Source organism: Lepidochelys olivacea, assembly GCF_965140295.1.
Source record: "Lepidochelys olivacea isolate rLepOli2 genome assembly, chromosome: 10".
Classification (NCBI taxonomy): domain Eukaryota; kingdom Metazoa; phylum Chordata; order Testudines; family Cheloniidae; genus Lepidochelys; species Lepidochelys olivacea.
Window position 1 is genome coordinate 51,875,913 of NC_140420.1, and position 23,173 is coordinate 51,899,085.

The 23,173-nt window shown below is 38.1% G+C and overlaps 1 protein-coding gene across 1 annotated transcript in view; it reads left to right on the top strand.

The window, feature by feature from the left end:
* The window catches only part of HERC1 (HECT and RLD domain containing E3 ubiquitin protein ligase family member 1), a 213,642-nt gene that overhangs the window by 121,646 nt on the left and 68,823 nt on the right, over positions 1-23,173 (top strand). The window contains exons 31-46 of the mRNA XM_084641722.1: positions 1,261-1,416; positions 1,614-1,720; positions 1,979-2,089; positions 3,053-3,229; positions 6,182-6,421; positions 6,643-6,726; positions 7,296-7,816; positions 10,305-11,080; positions 12,267-12,465; positions 13,561-13,721; positions 15,476-15,592; positions 15,782-16,013; positions 17,333-17,457; positions 17,713-17,933; positions 19,616-19,884; positions 20,500-20,552. Of these exons, the coding sequence (XP_084497848.1) occupies positions 1,261-1,416; positions 1,614-1,720; positions 1,979-2,089; positions 3,053-3,229; positions 6,182-6,421; positions 6,643-6,726; positions 7,296-7,816; positions 10,305-11,080; positions 12,267-12,465; positions 13,561-13,721; positions 15,476-15,592; positions 15,782-16,013; positions 17,333-17,457; positions 17,713-17,933; positions 19,616-19,884; positions 20,500-20,552 (3,549 nt within the window). The remainder of the gene's footprint in view (positions 1-1,260; positions 1,417-1,613; positions 1,721-1,978; positions 2,090-3,052; positions 3,230-6,181; positions 6,422-6,642; positions 6,727-7,295; positions 7,817-10,304; positions 11,081-12,266; positions 12,466-13,560; positions 13,722-15,475; positions 15,593-15,781; positions 16,014-17,332; positions 17,458-17,712; positions 17,934-19,615; positions 19,885-20,499; positions 20,553-23,173) is intronic.

The window sequence follows — 23,173 nt, forward strand, 5'->3', positions numbered from 1 at the left end:
CCCTGGTGTTAGGTCATATGACTAGTCACAGGAGTTTGGTTTTTTTAGTAGTAGTTTTGTACCTGATAGATTCATAGCATGGGCTAGTACTGTTGGGTGTGTTTTAACAATTTTAATGTTTTCATTTTTAAAAGTCACCAACTAGTTAAGATAGTAGTATCAACTTCGGAAAAAGACAGGAAACAAAGGAGAGCTTAGTGTTTTGGATCAAAAATCCATTTAAAAGGGAAAAAAGAGCCTCTAAGACAACTGATTACATTTGATGTATGGCTACATTTATAAATGGCTAATAAATGGCTAATCAATTATTACAGATTGTTATAGAATCCAATTGGTCAATAGATTGCTAATAATCTTAAAACCATCCATAACACCTTCTACTCAAGAGTCTAACATTCTTAAAACACTTATTAATCATTTATAAACACTTTGTGAATATACCCTTAATATAAAATGTCCAGAAAATTAAACTGCTACAGACAACTTGCAAATACTAAAATTTTTGTGCCTGATTTTTAAGTAAGGTAGGTGTGCCATTGTTTGCACATAGCTGATTATGGTCATCTATATGCCAAGTACTCTGTGCAGTTATGGTAAACTTGCATATAGCTGTATACCTAATTTATTTTTTTTAAAATAGTCTCTCTGTGTTCCATAAGGCACGTGTGGCTGATTTTGAGTTCAGTAGAACCTCAGAGTTACGAACACCAGAATTACGAACTGACCAGTCAACCACACACCTCATTTGGAACCAGAAGTACATGGGCAGCAGTAGAGACCAAAAGTAAAAGGCAAATGTAGTACTGGGTAAAATGTAAACTACTTTAAAAAAAATGAAGGGGAAAACAGCATTTTTCTTCTGCATAGTAACGTTTAAAAGCTGTATTAAGTCAATGTTCAGTTGTAAACTTTTGAAAGAACAACCATAATGTTTTGTTCAGAGTTCCGAACGTTTCCATTACAAACAACCTCCATTCCAGAGGTGTTTGTAACTCTGAGGTTCTACTGTAGTTATGATCTGCCAGATGCATGCTGATGCACGTTTTACAGTCTTACAGGATAGCCAAAGTTGGTGGCATTCTGTTGTGAGCTCTCACTGCTCTCAAAAACAAAGTAAGCCTGGAACCCCAACTGAGTGTCTGTGAATTTTCTGACATTTTTCATGACCTAAATATTGTGTATATGTAGGTTGTTTACCGCAGATATATCAATCAATTCATTGCTTAGAATTTTTAGCAATAACTTTATTTTACTCTTCAGCTGCACTCCGAAAGCAACATGCAGCAGAACTGCACCTGGGAGACTTTTTAGTCTTTCTGCGAAGAGTTGTTTCTTCAAAAGCCATTCAGTCAAAAATGGCTTCTCCCAAATGGACAGAGGTGCTTCTTAATATTGCATCTCAAAAGTGTTGTTCAGGTATGATCTATTCAAAATGGATTCTCTCTGTGTCTGTATGTATATGTATGTGTGTGCTGTTTCTAACATTCGTTACACTTATTCAGCACTCAATTAAAAAAATTAATTGATTTTAGTAAATTTATGATTGTAATCATTATTGTAGTTTTACTCAATGTGTTTTAGTGGTTGTCAGTAACATACTTTTCCTCTTGAAGGAGTACCCCTAGTGGGCAACCTAAGGACCAGACTGCTTGCACTTCATGTACTGGAAGCTGTGTTGCCTGCTTGTGAATCTGGTGTTGAAGATGATCAGATGGCTCAGGTTTATATATTTTTAAATAAACTTTTTAAGTTGTTGTTTTCTGCAGCAAATCTCATACAATAAAAATTTAAATTAAGCCGTGCTTGTTAGATTTTCAGAATTTTGGCCACCCGATGCTCAATGTATTTACTTATCTAGGAATGATCACTACGGATCTTAAACTAGTTACAAAATAGACCAAAATGGTTTAAACCTATTATTTGTTTTTACAAGTTTGGGATTAAAGTGATCTGAAGTATGCTCTAATACATACAACAGGTTGTTGAACGATTGTTCTCACTTCTGTCTGACTGCATGTGGGAGACACCGATCGCTCAGGCTAAATATGCAATACAAATAAAAGAGAGAGAACAAGAAATGAAGCTGCAGGTAATAGTTCTTTTTAAATTTTCATTAGATACTTCTGGGTTATATAATTTGAGGTGTACTTGTGGCACCTTTAGAGACTAACCAATTTATTTGAGCATGAGCTTTCGTGAGCTACAACTCACTTCATCGGATGCATACCGTGGAAACTGCAGAAGACATTATATACACACACAGACCATGAAACAATACCTCCTCCCACCCCACTGTCCTGCTGGTAATAGCTTATCTAAAGTGATCATCAAGTTGGGCCATTTCCAGCACAAATCCAGGTTTTCTCACCCTCCGCCCCTCCACCCCCACCCCCCCCACACAAACTCACTCTCCTGCTGGTAATAGCCCATCCAAAGTGACCACTCTCTTCACAATGTGTATGATAATCAAGGTGGGCCATTTCCTGCACAAATCCAGGTTCTCTCACTCCCTCACCCCCCTCCAAAAACCACTTTGGATAAGATATTACCAGCAGGAGAGTGACTTTGCGTGTGTGATTTTTGGAGGGGGGTGAGGGAGTGAGAGAACCTGGATTTGTGCAGGAAATGGCCCACCTTGATTATCATACACATTGTGAAGAGAGTGGTCACTTTGGATGGGCTGTTACCAGCAGGAGAGTGAGTTTGTGTGGGGGGGGTGGGGGTGGAGGGGCGGAGGGTGAGAAAACCTGGATTTGTGCTGGAAATGGCCCAACTTGATGATCACTTTAGATAAGCTATTACCAGCAGGAGAGTGGGGTGGGAGGAGGTATTGTTTCATGGTCTCTGTGTGTGTATATAGTGTCTTCTGCAGTTTCCACGGTATGCATCCGATGAAGTGAGCTGTAGCTCACGAAAGCTCATGCTCAAATAAATTGGTTAGTCTCTAAGGTGCCACAAGTACTCCTTTTCTTTTTGCGAATACAGACTAACACGGCTGTTACTCTGAAACCTGTCATAATTTGAGGTGTTTATTTTGTTCCATTTCTGATAGAAGCAGGGAGAAACTGAAGAAGAGGATGAGAATCTTCCTATACAGGAAGTGTCCTTTGATCCTGAGAAAGTTCAATGCTGCATAGTAGAGAATGGGCAGATTTTAACTCATGGCAGTGGAGGTAAAGGATATGGACTAGCATCCACAGGAGTCACTTCTGGGTGTTATCAGTGGAAGGTATATGGAATTAAACGCATTATTTTAATTCTGTCTTCAGTTCTTTCTTTGCTTCAGAAAAATACTTTTTTATAAATAAATATTCAAGAACATACTGTACTACAGAAGAAGCAAAACCTAGTGATTAAAGGACTATTCTCTATCTAAAATAAACTGCACAATGCTGTATTTTGAGTGCTCCTGTTTATGGTGTTACTGAAGCAGATCTCTTAGTTGCTGCTTCAAACCAAGAACATGGCTATGAAGTCCTTTGTTTTTTTCATTGTTGATGGTAGTTTCCTTTTAAATCCACAGTCAGTATAAAAGTCATAAGTTTAAAACAGACTTGCAAAATTCTCTTTCTCCATTGCAAGTAATTTTTTTAGTTTTTTTTTTTTGTGGGGTGGGGGGAGCAGTGGGGAAGGATGAATTAATTTGTTATTTATTTATTATCAATCATCATGGTAAAAGGGGGAGTAGATCTTGTATCTGGCCTAGTAAATTTTCATGGCTTTTTTTTTTGCAAAACTGTCTTCTATAAATCCCATTTTTAGGGTAATTAGACCAAATGTTTTGAAATTGTATTTTGGCGTAAGGCTAGATTTTGGGATTTGGAATGTGGATCTATCCCCTTTCTCCAAGATGTATCTTCTCTGATAGTGAAGACCTTTGTGGCAGCCACAGCAAAGTTGGATTATCCATTCTTTGCTCTTGCCAAAATCTTGTCTAAAAATCACCTGCACATAGAAGAAAATGATCTGTTAAAATCCAGTCTGGGCCCATCAGTCAATGTACTCTCTCCAATATCCTTACCCCAGTCTCTGGTGTCATTCTTCTATTTGATAATGTGTCAGTCAATAGCATAAATTATTCTTCATACTCTGCATTTCAGAAGAACCTTTTTACTGCCCTAGACATCTTAGGCCACAATTACCTCTCTCAGTATGAACTGACTTTATCCTTGCATTTCAAAGGTCTGTTTCCAGGATCAAGTTCCTAACCAGTCTAAAATTCACCCTTGTAGTTTTACCTCTTATGCTTAATTTTACTAACCCTTTGAAGTTTTCCCCTCCACACTGTTCAAAAGAGCTAGATTTAATTTGCATTCTGTTAATTGTGTGAACACACAGGATGATGCTAATCAGTGGCATCCTGGTATCAGGTGGAGTGCACCTGATTTTTGTTTCACTCTTCTCTCAAATATCTTCAACAAAAGAGGTTGCCAACTCAGAAGACATGCTGTCCCCAAACTGAGTTCCGCTGCTGCTAACTGCTGCCCGAAGGCCCTTTGCTCTGATGAAGATCCTATGAATTCTTCTGTTCTTCCTGCCTGTTAACCAGCTGTATGCCACCTGCAGACTGTTGAATACTGAATTTCTCTCATCTTAGTCTAAGATCCATCTCAAGACATTTGGAAGGGACTGATTTGTTACCAAAATACTTGCATGATGCCTTTCTTTATACACATTGGGCCAGATAATAGCGTTGCTCATAATTAGGAGTACCTTAATCTGCAAATAGTCCATTTTGAAATCAATAGAACAACACACACCATGTAAGCAATCAGGTCTCGGAATCTGTACCTTTGACACTGGGCCCAATTAGTGGCAGTGGCTGTGCTAACGTGGCCCATTTAGCATTTTGGCTAAAATCCTGGTTCTGAATCCTCTCTCTGTGCACTCCTCCTAATGAACCTCTTTCAAGTGTCCATCTGTTTTTAATCCTTATTATCACACATTCTCGTGATAATTGTCAGATGTCTGAGATTAACAGCCCTTGTATACAGGCTCTCTAAACTTAGTTTATCACTAGGTTGTCCTCCATATTGTGCCACCTTCTGTTCATCAGTGCCTACTGATTTTCACTATGAAGGATTTGTCCTCTTCAACAAGACTGATAGATGCCTCCTCTTTCTTAATATTGGATGAGCCATAAAATCCTATGTAAATAGAACTAGCTTTAAAAAAAAAAAACTGATTACTTTTCTCATTAATTTTGAATGGACAAAAAAAAGGGAGAAAGCCAAAACATGTTGGCCAAAGATGATTGCCCAAGGCCTGCCCTGTCTTACCCAGGTCAAGGTCTATGTCAGAAGAAGCTCTGCCAGCTTTTGGATGAGAAAGGCAAAGCTTTACTAAATCAGTTACGAAAATTTATTGTTTAGGCCTCCACACACACTTTCACTAGATTTTACAGATATATGTAGGCTAATGCAAATGCACTACGTAGCTTCTGTTTTCGACAAATAAGGCTGCACTGCCGTCTGAAGGGAATATTAGTCGCCAGCCTATGTAGATCTGAATTTCTCCACTCAGAGAATGCATACATTTTCTCATGGGTAAATGACACTTCTCAGTTAGACAAGGTAATTCTCTAACAAATCATCCAGAGTAGTTCTGTTACAAACCTAGTTACATATGGAGTTATATTTTTTGTTTTGTTTTGTTTCTGTATCCTTTCTCTCTGAGGATAGTATATTGTAGCTTGTGCTTTTCTGGATAAATCATTCACTTTAAACATGAGTGAAACTAATTTATTTTGCTGACTAACATCACTTCAACTATATCTTACCTCCTAACTTGTAAGGTACATATATACTACTTAAATTGAAAGTGTGCCAGAATTTGGTTTATGTCTGGAAAAGTTAACATGAACTTTTGAGACATCTGTTGGTGCCCAAATACTCAATACTAATGGTTGCTAGTAGACCAGGATAAATCACTCGTTAGAAACTGACCTTGTAGTTGGAAAAATATAATTTTTGAGGCAAGAAAAGTGTGTTCAACCAATGTGTTAAAGGTATTAATTTATGAAAATGTTGCTATTTTACATGTAACATATTTAAAACTCTCCTTAAATTCTTATACTTAGGGTATATTCTCCTCACTCCTTGAATATAATAATTCCTATGCTCAGTATTATACTGGAATGTTGAATTATGCCATGGTATTAATTTTTTTTTAATCCTTCTAGTTCTATATTGTGAAGGAAAATCGAGGCAATGAAGGCACATGCGTAGGAGTGTCTCGCTGGCCAGTACATGACTTTAACCATCGCACTACCTCAGATATGTGGCTGTATAGAGCCTACAGTGGTAACCTATATCATAATGGGGAACAGACTTTGACTCTGTCCAGTTTTACCCAAGGAGACTTCATCACATGTGTATTAGATATGGAAGCTAGAACCATTTCCTTTGGTAAAAATGGAGAGGTATTTAACTGTTTTCTGTGTTTCTTTTTTCTTTAATATTTTCCTGTTGTAACTTTGACTGTGAACATTCAGTAACTTACACATGATTCTAAAACCACAAAAAAGTTAGTTTTATTACTTGTAAAGATTATAAAGAGGTAAAAATAATTATTTAAAATTTGTCTAGTTCTAAAAACCTGTTGTTTTAAAAGTTTCTATTCCTTGCCTTATTTTTTAACTAGGAGCCCAAGCTAGCTTTTGAAGATGTGGATGCAGCAGAATTATACCCTTGTGTAATGTTCTATAGCAGTAACCCAGGAGAAAAGGTAACTGAAATTTATATCTGCATAACAGTAAGAGGTCATACAGGATTATTTTTTGCTTCTTGTCCTACTATATGGAAATGTTGACTGCTTTTTAGCTGGTCTATGGAAAGAACTTCACTGATTGTTCATTATGCTGTATGAATTTTGTACACTACCAGAAAAATATGTTGTAGACCTTAGTTAAATTCCTACATTTTATAATCTATTGATAGACCTGTAGTTTGTCCTACAAGACTCTGAATCTTGTACCCAGATGTCTGTCAGTAGAATTGGAACAAATTCCAGTATTAGGAATATTTTGGACTACCTACAGTTCTTTTCTTAGAAGCCATGAATTTATTTAGTTCTTGCATTTCACAGTTCTATTGGAGTTTGTTGTAAAGGTGCAGGTGAGTTTTCTCTTCAATACCAAGAAAATATGATCATGCATTTCACTGGAGATAGACACAAAAAGACAAAAATGTTAGAGTTTTCAATTCAGCTGGAAAGACTATGGAATTAGAATAAGCTTTATAAACACAAGTTGAGAGCATAACTTTGATTTTTTATTTTTTCTTTTAAACACTAAGGTGAAAATTTGTGATATGCAGATGCGTGGCACACCAAGAGATTTGCTACCTGGTGACCCTATCTGTAGTCCTGTTGCTGCAGTGCTCGCAGAGGCCACTATCCAACTTATCCGCATTCTTCATCGTGCAGACCGTTGGACACACTGCATCAATAAGAAAATGATGGAACGGCTGCACAAAATCAAAATGTGCCTTAAAGAAGCAGGTCAAAAACTGAAGAAAAGTCGTTCGGTCCAAAGCCGAGATGAGAATGACATGAGAGAGGAGAAAGAGAATAAAGAAGAGGAGAAAAATAAACACAGTAGACATGGTCTTGCTGACCTCCCGGAGCTTCAGCTTAAGACTCTCTGTGTAGAGGTGTGGCCTGTGCTTGCAGTAATTGGTGGAGTTGATGCTGGTCTTAGAGTTGGAGGCCGATGTGTACACAAGCAAACTGGGCGTCATGCCACCTTACTTGGAGTAGTCAAAGAGGGCAGTACGTCTGCTAAGGTCCAGTGGGATGAAGCAGAGATTACTATCAGGTATAGTGCGTTCAGTTATTCTTTGAACTAATTAGCAATTTTTAGTGCTTAGAAAACTTCCTAAGTAACATACATTTTACATCTGAAACATGAATTTTCAGTCACTAGTAACTTTTAATGACAGGTTTCAGAGTAGCAGCCGTGTTAGTCTGTATCCGCAAAAAGAAGAGGAGGACTTGTGGCACCTTAGAGACTAACTAATTTATTTGAGCATAAGCTTTCGTGAGCTACAGTATCCAATGAAGTGAGCTATAGCTCACGAAAGCTTATGCTCAAATAAATTTGTTAGTCTCTAAGGTGCCACAAGTCCTCCTTTTTTAGTAACTTTTAAGTTTAAAGTAGATGCTTGGGCATTTAACTTGTTAAATCAACTTTCAAGAATTCTGGTTTGAAAAACAACTCAGTTGAACTTTGAATTTAGAGAAATAAAATATCTGTCTTGTATATCCAGTATATAATTGTCATTTGGAAAACTGGAATTCATCTACATGATTTGGTAGTTTTTAAACTGAGTTTTGACTCTAAATTTCCTAATTTGAGGACATCCACATGCTTGTGAGCTACATTTGACGTAAGTGTTGCTTATGTTTGAAACTTATATATATAGGCTTATTAATATGTTATCTTTCTGAATTTTTATTACAACTTCTTGGACACAAACTTTTATTGACTAGCTTGCATTTTTGCTTTAAATAATGAGCTAGGATGCCTCTGCAAGTGGTGGGAAACTCTGTTTTGGTTTATCAGAATTGGGAAGTGATAGCTCTGCTACATTGTCCTCTCCTGCTTGGGTCTCTGTGGAAATTGCTCCATGGGTCTTGAGGATTCAAGGCCAGCAGGTGGGATGATTCTCCCTTCTCAAAGTGGTGGATAGCCACATCTAAGTTAATGCTGCTTTGAAGCAGCATTTACTTATGCTCTGGTCTGCCGTCAATGGCTAAAGAACTAACACTACATTTATCTCTTCATCAAACTGGGAGTTTCCTTTCCAGCAGATCCTATGAATCTGCAGGGCTGGGTGACTGCACCTCTGCCTTCTTTACAGACCCTCGAGTGTCTCCATCTATGGGAGGCACATCTGAAGAAAATTCTGTGAGGAGAACTTCATGGACTCTTCTTGCTTTCCTATATTTGTTTGTGAATTGGCTGAGTGTTCTCTGCAGAAAATTAGATTTCCCTATATTCATAGTTTCTTGGAGATAGCTTGATTTCCAGTCTTCTAAATAAATTCATCACCACTGATTTCTTTTGACTCTGGGCATAATTAAATTTTTAAAGTTTAATTCTTCTTTGAGATGAATGGTGGCTGTTCACACCTCTTAGAACTGTTGTGTTAGCTTGTCTGCAGACTAATGCCATGTGCATACACAAAAGTTGTGCCAATTTAACTAAATCAATTTCACTTAATTCGGTTACCAAATTAAATCAGATGTAAGCAGATTTGAGTGAGTCCACAGAAGGGGATTGTACCAATTTTAAAATCTATTTAAGCCGGTGTGATATTCATTAATATATAGACAAGGTCTCCATAACACAACACTTGTAATGGTTATTGTTTAGAATGTTTTAATCTCTAGAAGGGTTAGAAATGGAAGCCTGCTTTTTAAAAAAAAAAAAAAATTGAGAAAGTCTAAATGCTGAAGAAAATATTGAGGATATCAAAAACTGTAGGGAAGATTCTGAATTGTAAATCTGCGGGATGTGTGGAAAATATATGCCTACAAGTTTCTTCTGTTTGCCCTGTTTATGATGGAGGCAGAGACTCGTATGGCAATATTTAATATAAAGGTCTGTCACCAGGGGTAGGAGCTCTTACATACATGGTATGCCTCAGCTGAATGGTCATTGTTAGGATGCAGGAATGGATGTTGTTGACCTATTTAAAAAAGAAACTGATAGACTCATATTCAGTGATGGAATTGCTCCCTGCATTGCTAGTGACGCTTTTGCTTCTGGTTATCGTTTTTGTGCATCTTGGCAATAAAAAGACAAGTAGTAGAGTGAAATTGATAAAACATTGGCAACAGCTTTAAGTTAATATTGCAAAAGTTCAGAAGTTTTCATGATTAAATCTTTGCCTGTGTGTCCTTCATAAACTAAAGATAAAATTTCGCTCAAACCAATTACCAGACGCTAAAATGATAATTATAAGAAATTATATTGTAAATGTCTTAAAACATTTAAAATAATGCAGTAGAAACTTGTCATTACCTAAGTGATGGATTATATGAAGTTTTTGGAAATTAACATTCATTGTTGAAAATGTGTGCATGTCTCACTGCCTTTGTGTTGAGTATCATATATCCCCGTTTTCTGATCATAACCTCATTTCTTTCCCTTGTTTACATTTAATTTTTAGACTGTCTGTTCATTTAAATTATTTTATTAAGTATATTTTACGTCTTATTTTGCCTACATTATTTCCTGTACTTTCCTCTTGTCTATCCCTCACTTGCTTCTTCCTGTGTCATTCTGATCTTTATTAAAGCTTCCCAACTTTTTGGTCGCCTAGTGATACTCCACTGTATAATCTGGAGCCCTGTGAACCACTGCCTTTTGATGTTGCAAGATTCCGTGGACTGACAGCTACTGTGTTGCTGGACCTTACCTATCTGACTGGTATTCATGAAGACACAGGAAAACAAAGTGCGAAGAGACATGAGAAAAAACACAGACATGAGACTGAAGATAAAGGGGACATTGAACAGAAAACAGAGGGGGACGCTGGATCAGATATGCGATCACTAATAAGTGCTGATGATATCAAAGGACCTATCACTACATGTTCCAAGTCAGAAAACGAAATAGCTTCCTTCTCTTTAGAACCAACACTACTAGGTATGGAGTCCCAGCATCAACCCATAGAAGGAAAAAGAAAGAATCATGAACACATACCAAGAAATCATGATGTAGTACAGTCAGAAATCAGAGCAGTACAGTTATCCTATCTTTACCTTGGTGCTATGAAATCACTTAGTGCTCTTCTTAGTTGTAGTAAATATGCTGAGTTACTACTGATACCAAAAGTCCTTGCAGAAAATGGTCACAATTCTGATTGTGCTAGTTCTCCAGTTGTTCATGAAGATGTTGAAATGCGTGCTGCATTGCAGTTCCTGATGCGACACATGGTGAAAAGGGCAGTCATGCGTTCACCAATAAAGAGAGCTCTAGGACTAGCAGATTTGGAACGAGCACAAGCCATGATCTACAAGTTAGTGGTTCACGGGCTGTTGGAGGACCAGTTTGGTGGCAAAATTAAACAAGGTACTTTTTTAAAGTTATGATAATATATAGATTTGTAAAGTTAATTAGAGTTAACTTAAAATTACCTAGAATATGGACATAGATAACATATAGGCTTATATTTCTGCAGCGATTGACACTTGTGGTAATCCAAACCAACAAAATTAAGGATGGTAGCAAATCCTATCAATTCTGTAGAATTTATGGACATTGGTGATTCACACCCCCCCTTCATTTGCATAGCTTATTAAAATAGAGATTGATATTTAGGGTACACTTTCAGAGCTATATGCAGGAGGAATGCACATCACTGTAGTGAGAAAAAAATAGATTTATATTTTGTGTTTATACCCAACTTTGAAAGATAGATTCTCCCTTTCTGTATTATATTGTGACACAGGTCTACCTGATTTTAGCATGGCTGACCATGGTTGTAGTCAGTGCAGATGAAGAATAAATGTGTTGAACATAATCCACCAATAATGTTTAAACCCTCAGTGAGCAGAGTTTTTTGGAATTAGCTGATGTGATGCTGACTTTGAAGAGACAAGGAGATAATACAAATAGTGTTGCTCTTAGTCTTAGAATCCCTGTATACCTGTAGTATGACATTGTCGGAACTTCAGGGAAGCTACTTGTCACACTTTCCCAGTCATAGCCAATTAAATAGCAGATTTTGAACCTCTTTGTTTTATTTATAAAAGAACAAATAAATGAAAAATGGCAAAGATCCAACTGGCTCAGATGTAGAAACTTCGTAAATAGTCTAGATTCTTTTGCTGCAGGAAACTATACGGTTTATTTTACATAGTATTTTTTGTAAATAACTGTTTCCACACCAGAGATTACATGTCTTAATCTCTTAAACCTGATCTCTCAGACAAAAGGGAAAGTTACAATCTAACTGCTGTAGTTTAGCATCTATAATAAGATCTAATGAAGAAAGGAGCTTTTGCTCTCCTCTCTAGCCATCTTTAAAAAAAACTTGTTTATCAACTACTTTTCATCATTATGAGAATAACATGAGTTGACCGACCATATTTTCCTTAGTCAGCAAGATATTGGGCAGAAATATTTTTGTGAACTGTGCATGTGGATGTGTGTATATTTATAAACACCACTACACAAAATTTAAGGCTAGGTAGAGTCACTCGTTCATTCTGTAGCATTAGCTTAATGTTCCTGTAACATCCTTTTTGCATTGCAGAAGTAGACCAGCAAGCAGAAGAAAGTGAACAAGCTCAGCAGGCCCAAACACCAGTTACTACCAGTCCTTCTGCTTCTAGTACTACATCTTTCATGAGCAGCTCTCTGGAGGATACTACTACTGCTACTACCCCAGTAACAGATACTGAAACAGTGCCAGCTTCAGAATCACCTGGAGTTATGCCTCTTAGTCTTCTTAGGTAGAGTGCTTGACTTTAATAAAAAAAAAAAAAAAAAGTACATTTTCTCCTAGCTCAAGTGGGTCGTTTTGATATACTACTACTTAGTGTCTTTGTCCTGTTGGGTGGCTTTTTCAAATTTCTGTTACTTTCATTCTCCATCATGAATTGTTTCTACAGAGATAGGCTATATGTCTCTCACCATATCTCAGAAAACACTGGACTTTTAGTAGTAGTAAAGCTGCTCAGGGGCACTTGTACACTTAGGATCTTAATGTTCCAGAACTTGGAAGCTATTAAAAATACCTTCCCTATATCCTTCCTCGTACCCTTCCTCATGTCCTGGTTTTTGTTTGTTGGGTTGTTTTTTAAAAGGCTGCCAACACTTAAAATTTTAACTAATTACTGTTGATTCTGGAGCTAGATTAGGCTTTGGTTCAAGAGAGTTTTCCTTCAGACCCTACTATGTATTGAAAGTCTCCTCAGTTGTCATAGTGAGATACTCCTAGTTAATCTCCTACAGGGTAGATCTGCAATTCATGATGAAGAAGGAAAGCTTCTTTTCATTATATGGAATTCAGTTTTGAGTAATTGCTTCTGCAGATCCATACCGATCTTCCCTCTTCTTAGGACTCTTTAGGGGCTGTTTTGAGGCAGCTAGGAACAGAGGACTAGTATAGTGGGAGGCCTCACATTCTGGAACATTCAGCTCCTAAAGGACATATCCTCTGGTCAGCATAGCTGGCTTGGACACTGAGCAGATGTTCTGGGAAATTGGAAGGAAGAGTACTTCTGATGATGAATCTCCTAGTCTAGCCCATATCCTGCCTCTACCCACTCCTGTGTGCTGTTGTGCAGAGGCACGCTGCAAAACTGAGCTGCCCTGCCACAGCATGTAGGGATTGTGTTGTCCCTGCAGAGCCCTTCCCACCAGAATAATGCCCCCTAACCTTATATGAAACTGCACTGGGTTCTGCTGTCAAGGTAGCATGGGCTACCTTTAAGTGCCCACCCTCTCTCTAACTAGGTTAGTACTAGCTGATGGTAGGCATAGTGCAAGATTTCCACAGTGTGGAGATGTAGTGTAGTTTAAATACATTTTTCCTTTTTTGAAAGGCAAATGTTCTCAAGTTACCCAACCACCACAGTACTTCCAACACGACGTGCACAAACTCCTCCAATATCCTCCTTACCAACATCTCCTTCTGATGAAGTGGGAAGGAGGCAAAGTCTGACCTCTCCTGATTCCCAGTCCACAAGACCTGCCAATCGTACAGGTATACTTGTAAGCAACAAATAACTTAGTAGGAAATATAGGAGTTTCCTAAATTTAAGTATGTTCAGTGTAGGCTTTTAAGGCATCATTAACTAATTTGAAGTCTACATTTTGATAAAATTTAAGTGTGCATGTCATAACTAAAATCTTATGGTAGAGATCTTAGTACTAAAAGTCAGCAACTGACTGCTAGGGAAAAAAAAGTTAAAATTGGTGCTTATAAGTGGCTGAATAGATTGCATACTAGTAGCCATGTACAAGAATGAACAGGTGGTATTATTAACTATGATAAATAACTCTAGAATATTATTTTAGTTTCTTTTTGGTCTTTGCTTACAGAGTTGCTTAACAGAACAAACTTCAAGAGTGATCCATCACAACCTAGAATATATCACTTATAACACTAGAATGAATTGATTTGTTTTCTGATATCCATCATTACTGTATATTTCTGAAATACAGTCTCTCTAGTTAATCCTGCCTGTGAGCTACAGGGGCAAGCTTCTATTTTGAGTAATACATAAAAAGTTGAAACTGAATAGAGTAATTAAATAGCACCATTTTTCTGACTATTTTCCTCTTATCTGGGGAATGATGATATCCAGTTGGAAGCACCATTATTAGAATTTCTATATTGCATCAGTAAATCCCTACTCCTGCTGATGTCAGAGTTAACATTGACATCACTCAGTAAAATGTTCACCTTATAATGTAGTAATAATAATATAATAAGAAAAAGTCAGCTCATATGTTTGAGTGACTAACATGAAAACTAAATCAACATCTCTCCTCTAGAATTGATGTTCAGTGTTGAGGGGGAGAGACTTTTTTCAGATTCCAGAATGAGGCAGGATAGAGGTATACAATTTATGTTTTCCTTCTTCATAACATCTTTATTAATCCACAGTTCTGGTTGTCTCCTTTCTGTAGTGCTATTTTTGGCAACTCAGACTGTTGCTGAGCAACTTGCCTGCTCAGCAACTAGACTGCCTCATTTTTTTTCTTTCCAGATGCTTTGCCTCCAGTATTAGGATTAGGTGGCAGCAAATTCTCTTGCTACTTTAGTGCTTTCAGACATTAATCCTCACCTTTATGGCAAGTAATGTGTAAATCTTTTTTTTTCTTCTAAGCTCTGGGGCAGCAGTTCTTGGAGAGATGTTGGCCTTTTCAAGGATATAATAATCCTTCTCCGTTGGTGATTTTTTTTCTTTTGAAAGACTCTGTTACAGGAATAGAGAACACACCCTTCAAAGAGACTTTGAAGTATCCTCAGCAGCTATGCAAGTGTGTCTAGCTGCTAATTATGGCAAAATATCTTGGTGTGATCTCCTGAAGGTTGTTGATCCTCTGAACCAAGTCCAACCAAGCTGAACTTAGTCCAGTCCATCTAAGAGTAGTGTGGTAGGGTTTCAACTGGATGTAAAGGAAATAAATTTAATTCAAAAAGTTGAAATTGCATTGACCTTAATGGATCAAGTAAATGTTTACCTAGTCTTGGAAACCATCATCTGGCCAATTAAAGGAAGAGGAACTCTCTCTGGTTTTATTATGGAAAGGAGATGATCCAGAGCTGCAAATTAGTGAAGATGTTAGAAGGAAAGTTCTCAGGGAACAAATTTTCTTTAATTCTTAATCATCAACTAATATTGGAATAAATGGTTAAAGAAGCCTAATAAAATGCAAAAGACCGAAGAAAGGCAAAAGAATATCGATAACTTATGCAACCATCGGTTAACTTTTTTCTTTTTCTCTTAGCTTTGTCAGATCCAAGTAGTCGGCTTTCAACTTCTCCTCCTCCACCTGCCATTGCTGTTCCATTGTTAGAAATGGGATTCTCTCTCAGGCAAATAGCAAAAGCTATGGAAGCCACAGGTGATCTGTTTGTTGAATAATACCTATTACACTTGAAAACACAGTTTAATAAGAAACAGGTCTTTTTAATGGAACACTGCATGCTATAAGCTTTGAACTCACAAATGCATGGCGAATTATGGAAAGAGTAAATGGATTTTTTTCATCAACAGTGATATAAAATTATGAGGTAAGATTTTTTCTTTTCAGGTGCAAGAGGAGAAGCGGATGCTCAGAATATCACAGTACTGGCCATGTGGATGATAGAGCATCCTGGGAATGAAGAAGATGAAGAGCCCCAATCAGAAGGAACTGCAGATTCACATCATGGGACAATAGTTTCTGGAAGCAGTGGAAAATCTAATGACCAATGTTATTTACAATCCCCAGGAGATATCCCTTCAGCTGATGCCACTGAAATGGAGGAAGGTTTCAGTGAAAGGTAAAATGTAGTTCTTTTCTGATTGCATAAATCCTGCTGCTGCTATTTCAGCAATTTGATAGTTGACAGAAGAAGACTCCAAAATACCACTATGAATTAATTTTCTAAAGTTGTATATGCGTAGAAGTGGAGTTGTCAGTAAATTAGTTTTTGTATACATTTGTTTACAGTATTGTGTTTATTAAGAAAAAAGTAAACTGAATATATTCCCCTCCAAGATAATTAAACCATATAATATTAATGGTCTGACTACAATGAAAAGAAATTTCATTGGATATTTAGTTTATTAATTTTTTTAAAATGCAGAGCTCATGCACGTTTTCTCATTGAGCTTTATAATGCGACTGCATTCCTTACTTTCACTTCCCTTTTAAGTTATGGCCCACTCCTGAGGGGAGGGATAGTGTTAATACCTGTCAGTCAAAAGCACTTTCAGTTGTGCTGATTATGCTAAATTAGGTGCTGACTTTATGAGGAAGAGATACATCAATCAGGAACTAAACTAAAGCCAATAATCTTAATCACATTCTTGACCTCAGGCAGATTTAAACTCTGTTCTCTAGAAAGGAAAGAATAGTGTTTTGTTTTATATTGATATTTATCTCATAAGAACAATTCTGTCCTTTAAAAAGTAGATACTGCAAATTGTGAGGGGAAAACATTTTATATAGAAACAATTGTGCCTGTGTCATAAATCTTAGGCCATTCAGATTTTTATTAGGAAGTATTATTTGTGTGAAAACAGTGTCATTTTGTCTCAGAGTTTATCGCGTTTGGTTGCTTAATCCTGATTAGATATTTGACCCTGCGTGTCACAATTACTGATTCTAGAGATAATTATGATGTCACAGAGACTTAACTTCAGGTGAAGAATAAATTTTAGGAGTCACACATTTAAAGATTACTTTTCCATATATATATCCTTACTTTTGTCGAAAAGGGAGAGTGATTAAGGAGATAAACTGATGTTGATATTTCTGTTGTTTCCCCGTTCATTCTATAGTAGTGTGCAGAATGTAAAATGAATACTTTTCTGCGGTTTCTGCAATATCTAGGCCCCACAGAGTAAGTGAAGGAAGACACATCAGCCTTCTTGGGTTCCTTTGCTGATGTAACACCTGCGTGCAACTCCTCACTATTAATGGGGGTTATAGTATAAATATGCACAGACACAAGATGATAAATTTCTGAAGTTCCTTTTTTGGAGGGAGAGAATTGAATTTACTACCATCAGTGTTTTCACTTTTTTTTTTTTTTTTGTAAGATCCATGCTAAATGTTTTTTGGCTTATCTGTTGAATATTCAAACTGTTTTCCCAGTCCTGATAATATAGATCATGCAGAGAATGCTGCTTCTGGAAGTGGACCCCCCTCAAGAGGTCGGTCAGCAGTAACAAGGAGACACAAATTTGACTTAGCTGCCCGAACGTTGCTAGCACGTGCTGGTAAGTGCACTAAAATGGTTCGAATATCTTTTGTTCATTTGGTAAATTTGTGAGAAGAAGGTATTTAGCATCTAATATGGAACTTTAAAAATATAAATCCTGTTTGTATATATTTAAGTATATATTTAGCTTAATTTCTTTTATACAGTAATGAATAAATAATATTAATTTTACTAGTAGTATTTTTAAAAGCTTTTGAATAGGTTATCTTTTTAATTACATGCAAAGTAAAGAATGTTTTCTCTTTGATTTGAGCGGGATTATACCGCTCAGTACAGGCTCACAGAAATCAGAGTCGGAGAGAGGGAATATCTTTGCAGCAAGATCCAGGAGCCTTATATGACTTCAACTTGGATGAAGAGTTAGAAATTGACCTTGATGATGAAGCAATGGAAGCAATGTTTGGACAGGATCTGGCCACTGATAATGATATTCTGGGAATGTGGATCCCAGAGGTATTGGATTGGCCTACCTGGGTGTGTGTGACTGCAGCTGGGGCTGCTTTGACTTACTTACTGCTTTTTGCAAAATCATATTTTAAAATTAAAATAACACATTGCATTAATAGTTTTCTGCTTGGACATAATGAGTTTCTAAACCATAATGGTGCTTAAAGCTGCTTTGATGTCTGTCGCCTCAGTTTAATGAGAAGACAGCAGTACATAACTAATTTATTCGTTTGATTCTTGCTGTGTTCATCTGCACAAACTTCATTAGTTTCTTCCCTAAGAAAAGGGATAAGTGGTACATTAGCTAAATTATTTTGATCATGACATCCAATTTTAGAAAACAAACACCTGTACTAGATTGCTAAATTTATGTGGGGTAAAGCAGTATAAGGATAAAACAATTGCTAACCATTCTTCAGTTAGAACAAACAAAGCAAACAAGTGAAACTGATAGGAGACGCTGTCCAGTGAAATGGAATAAAGTTCCCATTCATCATTCAGTTGTATCTTCTTTATAGCAATGAAAGTTTTTTTTTCTGTATTTAGAGGGAACCATTAGTTCAGACTAGCTTTTTTTCCTTCATTGTAGTCATATGAAGAGGATTGAGAGGCTGGTTCTTTGGTGACAGTGTCCTATAATACTATTACTACATCTAGGTTTTGCAAAAGTTGATACGATTGGCTCGATTCTCCTGTCACTGTGTAACTCCATTGACTTCAGTGGAGTTAGTCCTGATTTACAGCAATGTAATTTACAGGTGAATTAGGCTTGTTATCTTAGTATGACTGTATTCAGTGTTGTTATGCATGTTACAGTGGGTTCTGTTAAAAAGTTATTATTACTATCTCACATACAGTATTTGTCTTTATTGTGGTATTTTCAGTGTTCCCTATAATTAAAATGGGATTGGTAAATTTAATAACTGCAGCTTCCTTAAACGTTGTGTATGCAGCTTTGTTGGCTGATTTCACAAATTAGTACACTCAGTCGAAACTTGGGGGGGTTTGGTAACACGCCGTTACCTGATTTGCACATTCAGACAATATGAACATATTTGCATGTGCAGTTTCAAAGGCAGAATTTGAAAATTTGGCCATGTGAGTTTAAGTTCCTAGTAAGTCTGTTTAAATAGAGATTCTTGACAGTAGTACCAGCTTGTGGTAGAATTGCCATCTTAGATCAGTGAGTTCCAAATTCAGACACCTTGGTGTACAGTATGTGTTGACTTGAGCATTAATCAGTGTCACTCGCTGAATGTAGTAGCCAACAGTCTGAAAAGTTGTTAAATGTTTTCCGTTCTGTATCTAGACTTTGCCAAGTTTTAAGGAAGAAATTAATAACTCATATAGTCTTTGGTGGGCTGAAGCAGAATGATTCTTGAGGACTGGATTGTAAGGAGTTTAGAGACAGAAATTCTAATAATGTGACCGACTGGGACAGATTTCCTCCGCCCCCCCCTTTTTTTTTTTTAAATCATCCTTTCTGTACTTTGTACTATAATCAAAAAGGGAAAGACACCTGCCACCTTCCCCCACACACAATAACTTAGCCATCTCTGGTCTGCTTCTAAGTAAAACCTACAGCACAAATACTGTCATGCATGCTTAACAGACATAGATAGAAGAAAACACTTAACAAAAATAGAAGTACTCTTATGAGCATAATTATTCTATATCTAGTAATTTCATATGAAAATTATATTACACAGCATGTTTGTGAGTCTGAAGACAGAGAAGAAGTGGTAGTTTGTGAACTGTGTGAATCCAGTGTTGTCAGCTTCAATCAACACATGAAAAGAAATCACCCTGGTTGTGGCCGTAGTGCAAATCGACAAGGCTATCGTAGCAATGGTTCCTATGTGGATGGATGGTTCGGTGGTGAATGTGGAAGTGGAAATCCATACTACCTGTTGTGTGGCAGCTGCAGAGAGAAATATTTGGCCTTGAAAAGTAAATCCAAGACATCAACATCAGAAAGGTACAGAAGAAAATTGTGGTGGGAGGTTTCATTAGGTTTGGGAAATTTCATTAGGAGGGAAAATTGAAAACGTCCATCAATGTATGTATCTTAAGAAGCGTTGATTTGCCAGCTTTACAGTTTGTACCAGTATTGTTGGTGGTAACTGAGATTAAAAATCTTTCTATGATCACACCTTTTGTGGAAAGGGAAAATTAAATCCTTTCATCTTTTAATAATTTTCCAAAATACATATAATAAACAACTCCTTGGAGCCTAGATTCAAGCTGTGTTCAATTCATTTTACTAAGAAACAAGTAAGTAGTTTGATCGGCCCAGCAGCTTTAAAAATGAAGCTATTACAATATTTTTTAGGAATACTAGCACTGGATCCTTCTTTCAATATCACAAAATGGATTTTTTTGAAGGATGTACGTATAAGGCTCCCACTCTTAACAGGCCTTTTATTAAATATAGACTATTGTTCCTGAGTAGCAAACCTCGGAAAACATTTTACATATTACCTAACTGTAATATAGTTCTATTTTTAAATATAAATATGTGTATACTGTTGTTCTTTTGAGACTTTTTTTACTTAGTATGCTCTTAATAAAATATTCTTGTTGTTTGGTGCAGGTACAAAGGCCAGGCTCCTGATTTAATAGGCAAGCAAGACAGTGTCTATGAAGGTATTTCTTTACTCTGAATTTTTGAAGATACATGTTACTTTTATGAAATGAGATTTTTGTCAGCAGTGTACACAAGTCCAGGCCTACCTCACATCCCAATATTGGTGCCACTGAGGCTCCCATTCCCTCTATTACTGTATCCAGGGTACCAGCTAAGAAGACCATGTTGCATACTGAGAAGCTGTCTAGAGCGGCACGAGCACTGGGCTTAGGGCCTCCCAAGTCCAGAACCAAGGTGCAGTCCTCATTGTTACTGTCTTCTGTAGCCTGAAGCAAATGCTGTACTCATTACACTTTGGTACAGTCTTCAGTATGACCTGACATTCTGACACCTGAGGAACCCAATCCAGAGTCCCTGGTACAGTCCAGGCTCCTATCTCATGAAGACCTGCAAATCCTTAAAGAGCCCAAATCACCAGTACTCTGCACTGGTACCAGCATACCTCCAAGAGCCTACTTGCCATCCATATTCATCTTTGGTGACTCGTCCACTGCTACCAACACAGTCTCCATGCAGCCTCTTTGGGGGTACTGAGCTTTACTTCTAGCTGGTAGTGATACAACATTCTTTGGCACTGCCTCACCATCCTCTCTTTCAAATATCTGTACCGATGCAAGTACAGGGGCCTGGTGCTGATCTGATACCTGGGTACTGGCACTACTTACCCCTCCTCCCCCAAGCGGATGCAGGGGATGATACCTCATTTGACTCAGAAACAATCTGTACAAGGTTCCTCCCCCTTCCAGCCTTCTTCCTTTGAGGTTACCACTGAAAGGGAGGCTCTTAGGAGGATGCATACCTGACTATGCTGGCAAGGTCAACCTTGGAGTCCTGCCTCTTTCCCTTATGCCGCACACCAGTGGGCTTAGTGGAACCTGTGGGCTCCTTATGGCAACCCTTTTTACAGGGTACCCTCTCAAAAGAGGACTTGTCAGGAGCTTTAACTGATGGCCTAAGGCCCTGCCCCACAGATACATCTCTCAGAGGAAGAACCAACAGAAGAGTAAGAAACTCCACCTTATCATAAGTCCTCCTCCTTACCATATGAGGCTGCCATGACTCTCCAGTTTTTTTACGCTGATGACTTTTAAGGCTTTCCAAGACCTTATAAAAAGGGTAGCAGACCTTGCCCATCAACGATGCTCTGCTTAACCTGGCATGCACAGTGTAGCAAACCCCAGCTACTGTCCCATTCCCTTGTAAATGAGCTGACAAAAGGTCCTACATCCCATCCCATCAAGAGGCTCGGAGTATATTTTTCCTTCCACTCTCCTCTCCTCTCTCTCTCTGGTTGTTGCAGCTGTTAACAAATAGAAAAGGTAACACTGATCCCATTCAGTACCATCCGATAAGGAGCTAAAGCAGTTCAACCTTCTGGGCCACAAGAGCTACTCCTCAGCCTCCTTGCAGTTCAGAGTAGCTAGTTATCAAGCCCTGATAGCAAAATATGACTTCACAGTCTATTCAGAACTCTCATCTTTTATTGAACATCTGCCCCAGGAGGAGAGAGAACAATTTCAGGTCCTCGTTATAGAAGGCCAGGCAGTTTCCAAGGGGTCTCTCCAGGCCTCACGTGATGCTGCTGACACAGCTTCATATTCCATGACTATGACAGTATTCATGTATTGAGCTTCCTGGCTGCAGTCTTCTGGCCTCCTCCAGGAAGCACAAAAAACTGTCAAGGATCTTCCCTTTGAGGGGCCTAAGTTGTTTAGTGATTCCGTGGATGGGTCCCTTCATTCTCTTACAGACTCCTGGGTAACACTACAGTCTTTCGACATCTGTACAACTGCAACAAAAAGAAAATATAGCAAATCGCAGACGTCTCAACAGTGTTGCACAGTCCACTATCAGACCAGCTGAACCCCTCCCCACTGCCCGAGGCAAAAGCCCAGACTTACGCCCTCTTCTTAGCAACCTCTCAGTCGGTGACATCCTCAAAATGCCTGTTTTGACCCATTGGTTGAGAGTCACAAACTGTCTACCCCAGATCATACACTGCACCTGGCCCCCCCGCACCCGTATGGGGATCATCTCTCCCATTTCCTTCCTTCCTGGGAGCTCATCGGCTCAGATCCTAGAAGTGATTTCTACAGATTATTCCATCCTGTTCAGCTCCTTACACTTCTGTCCCCATCCCTCTTCAGGGACCTCTCTCACAAAGACCACTTAAGACCCACTTCTTGGCTCCTTTGGAGAGTCCCACCCAGGTCCTTCCCTGGTCCTGGGTCTCTCTTTTCTAAGGGGAGGTTGTCTCTATTATAGCACGTGCTGCTTGCAACTTGCAGTCACCTGTCATGTGCTCCCTGAGCTCAGTCCTTTCAGCCTTAAAGGGAAGAGCCTTGGAGCAGGGTCTGGGGAAGCTCATGTGCATCTTCCAAGACCAGCACCCAGGGGCAGATTCAGCTTCTACTAGGTGCTGAGTTCTCTGGATGTGTAAATTAGCATGTTTCCATTCCACAAGGTGAGTGACAAAGGTGGAGGAGGGCAGTAGCACGTTAATTGACTTCTCTGACAATCCCAGAGTGAAATGATCAGTCTTTTCTATCACTAAAATCATACTTTAAAATTATTCTTTTTATATATTTATATATATCCCCTGAAAAGGGAAAAGAGAAAA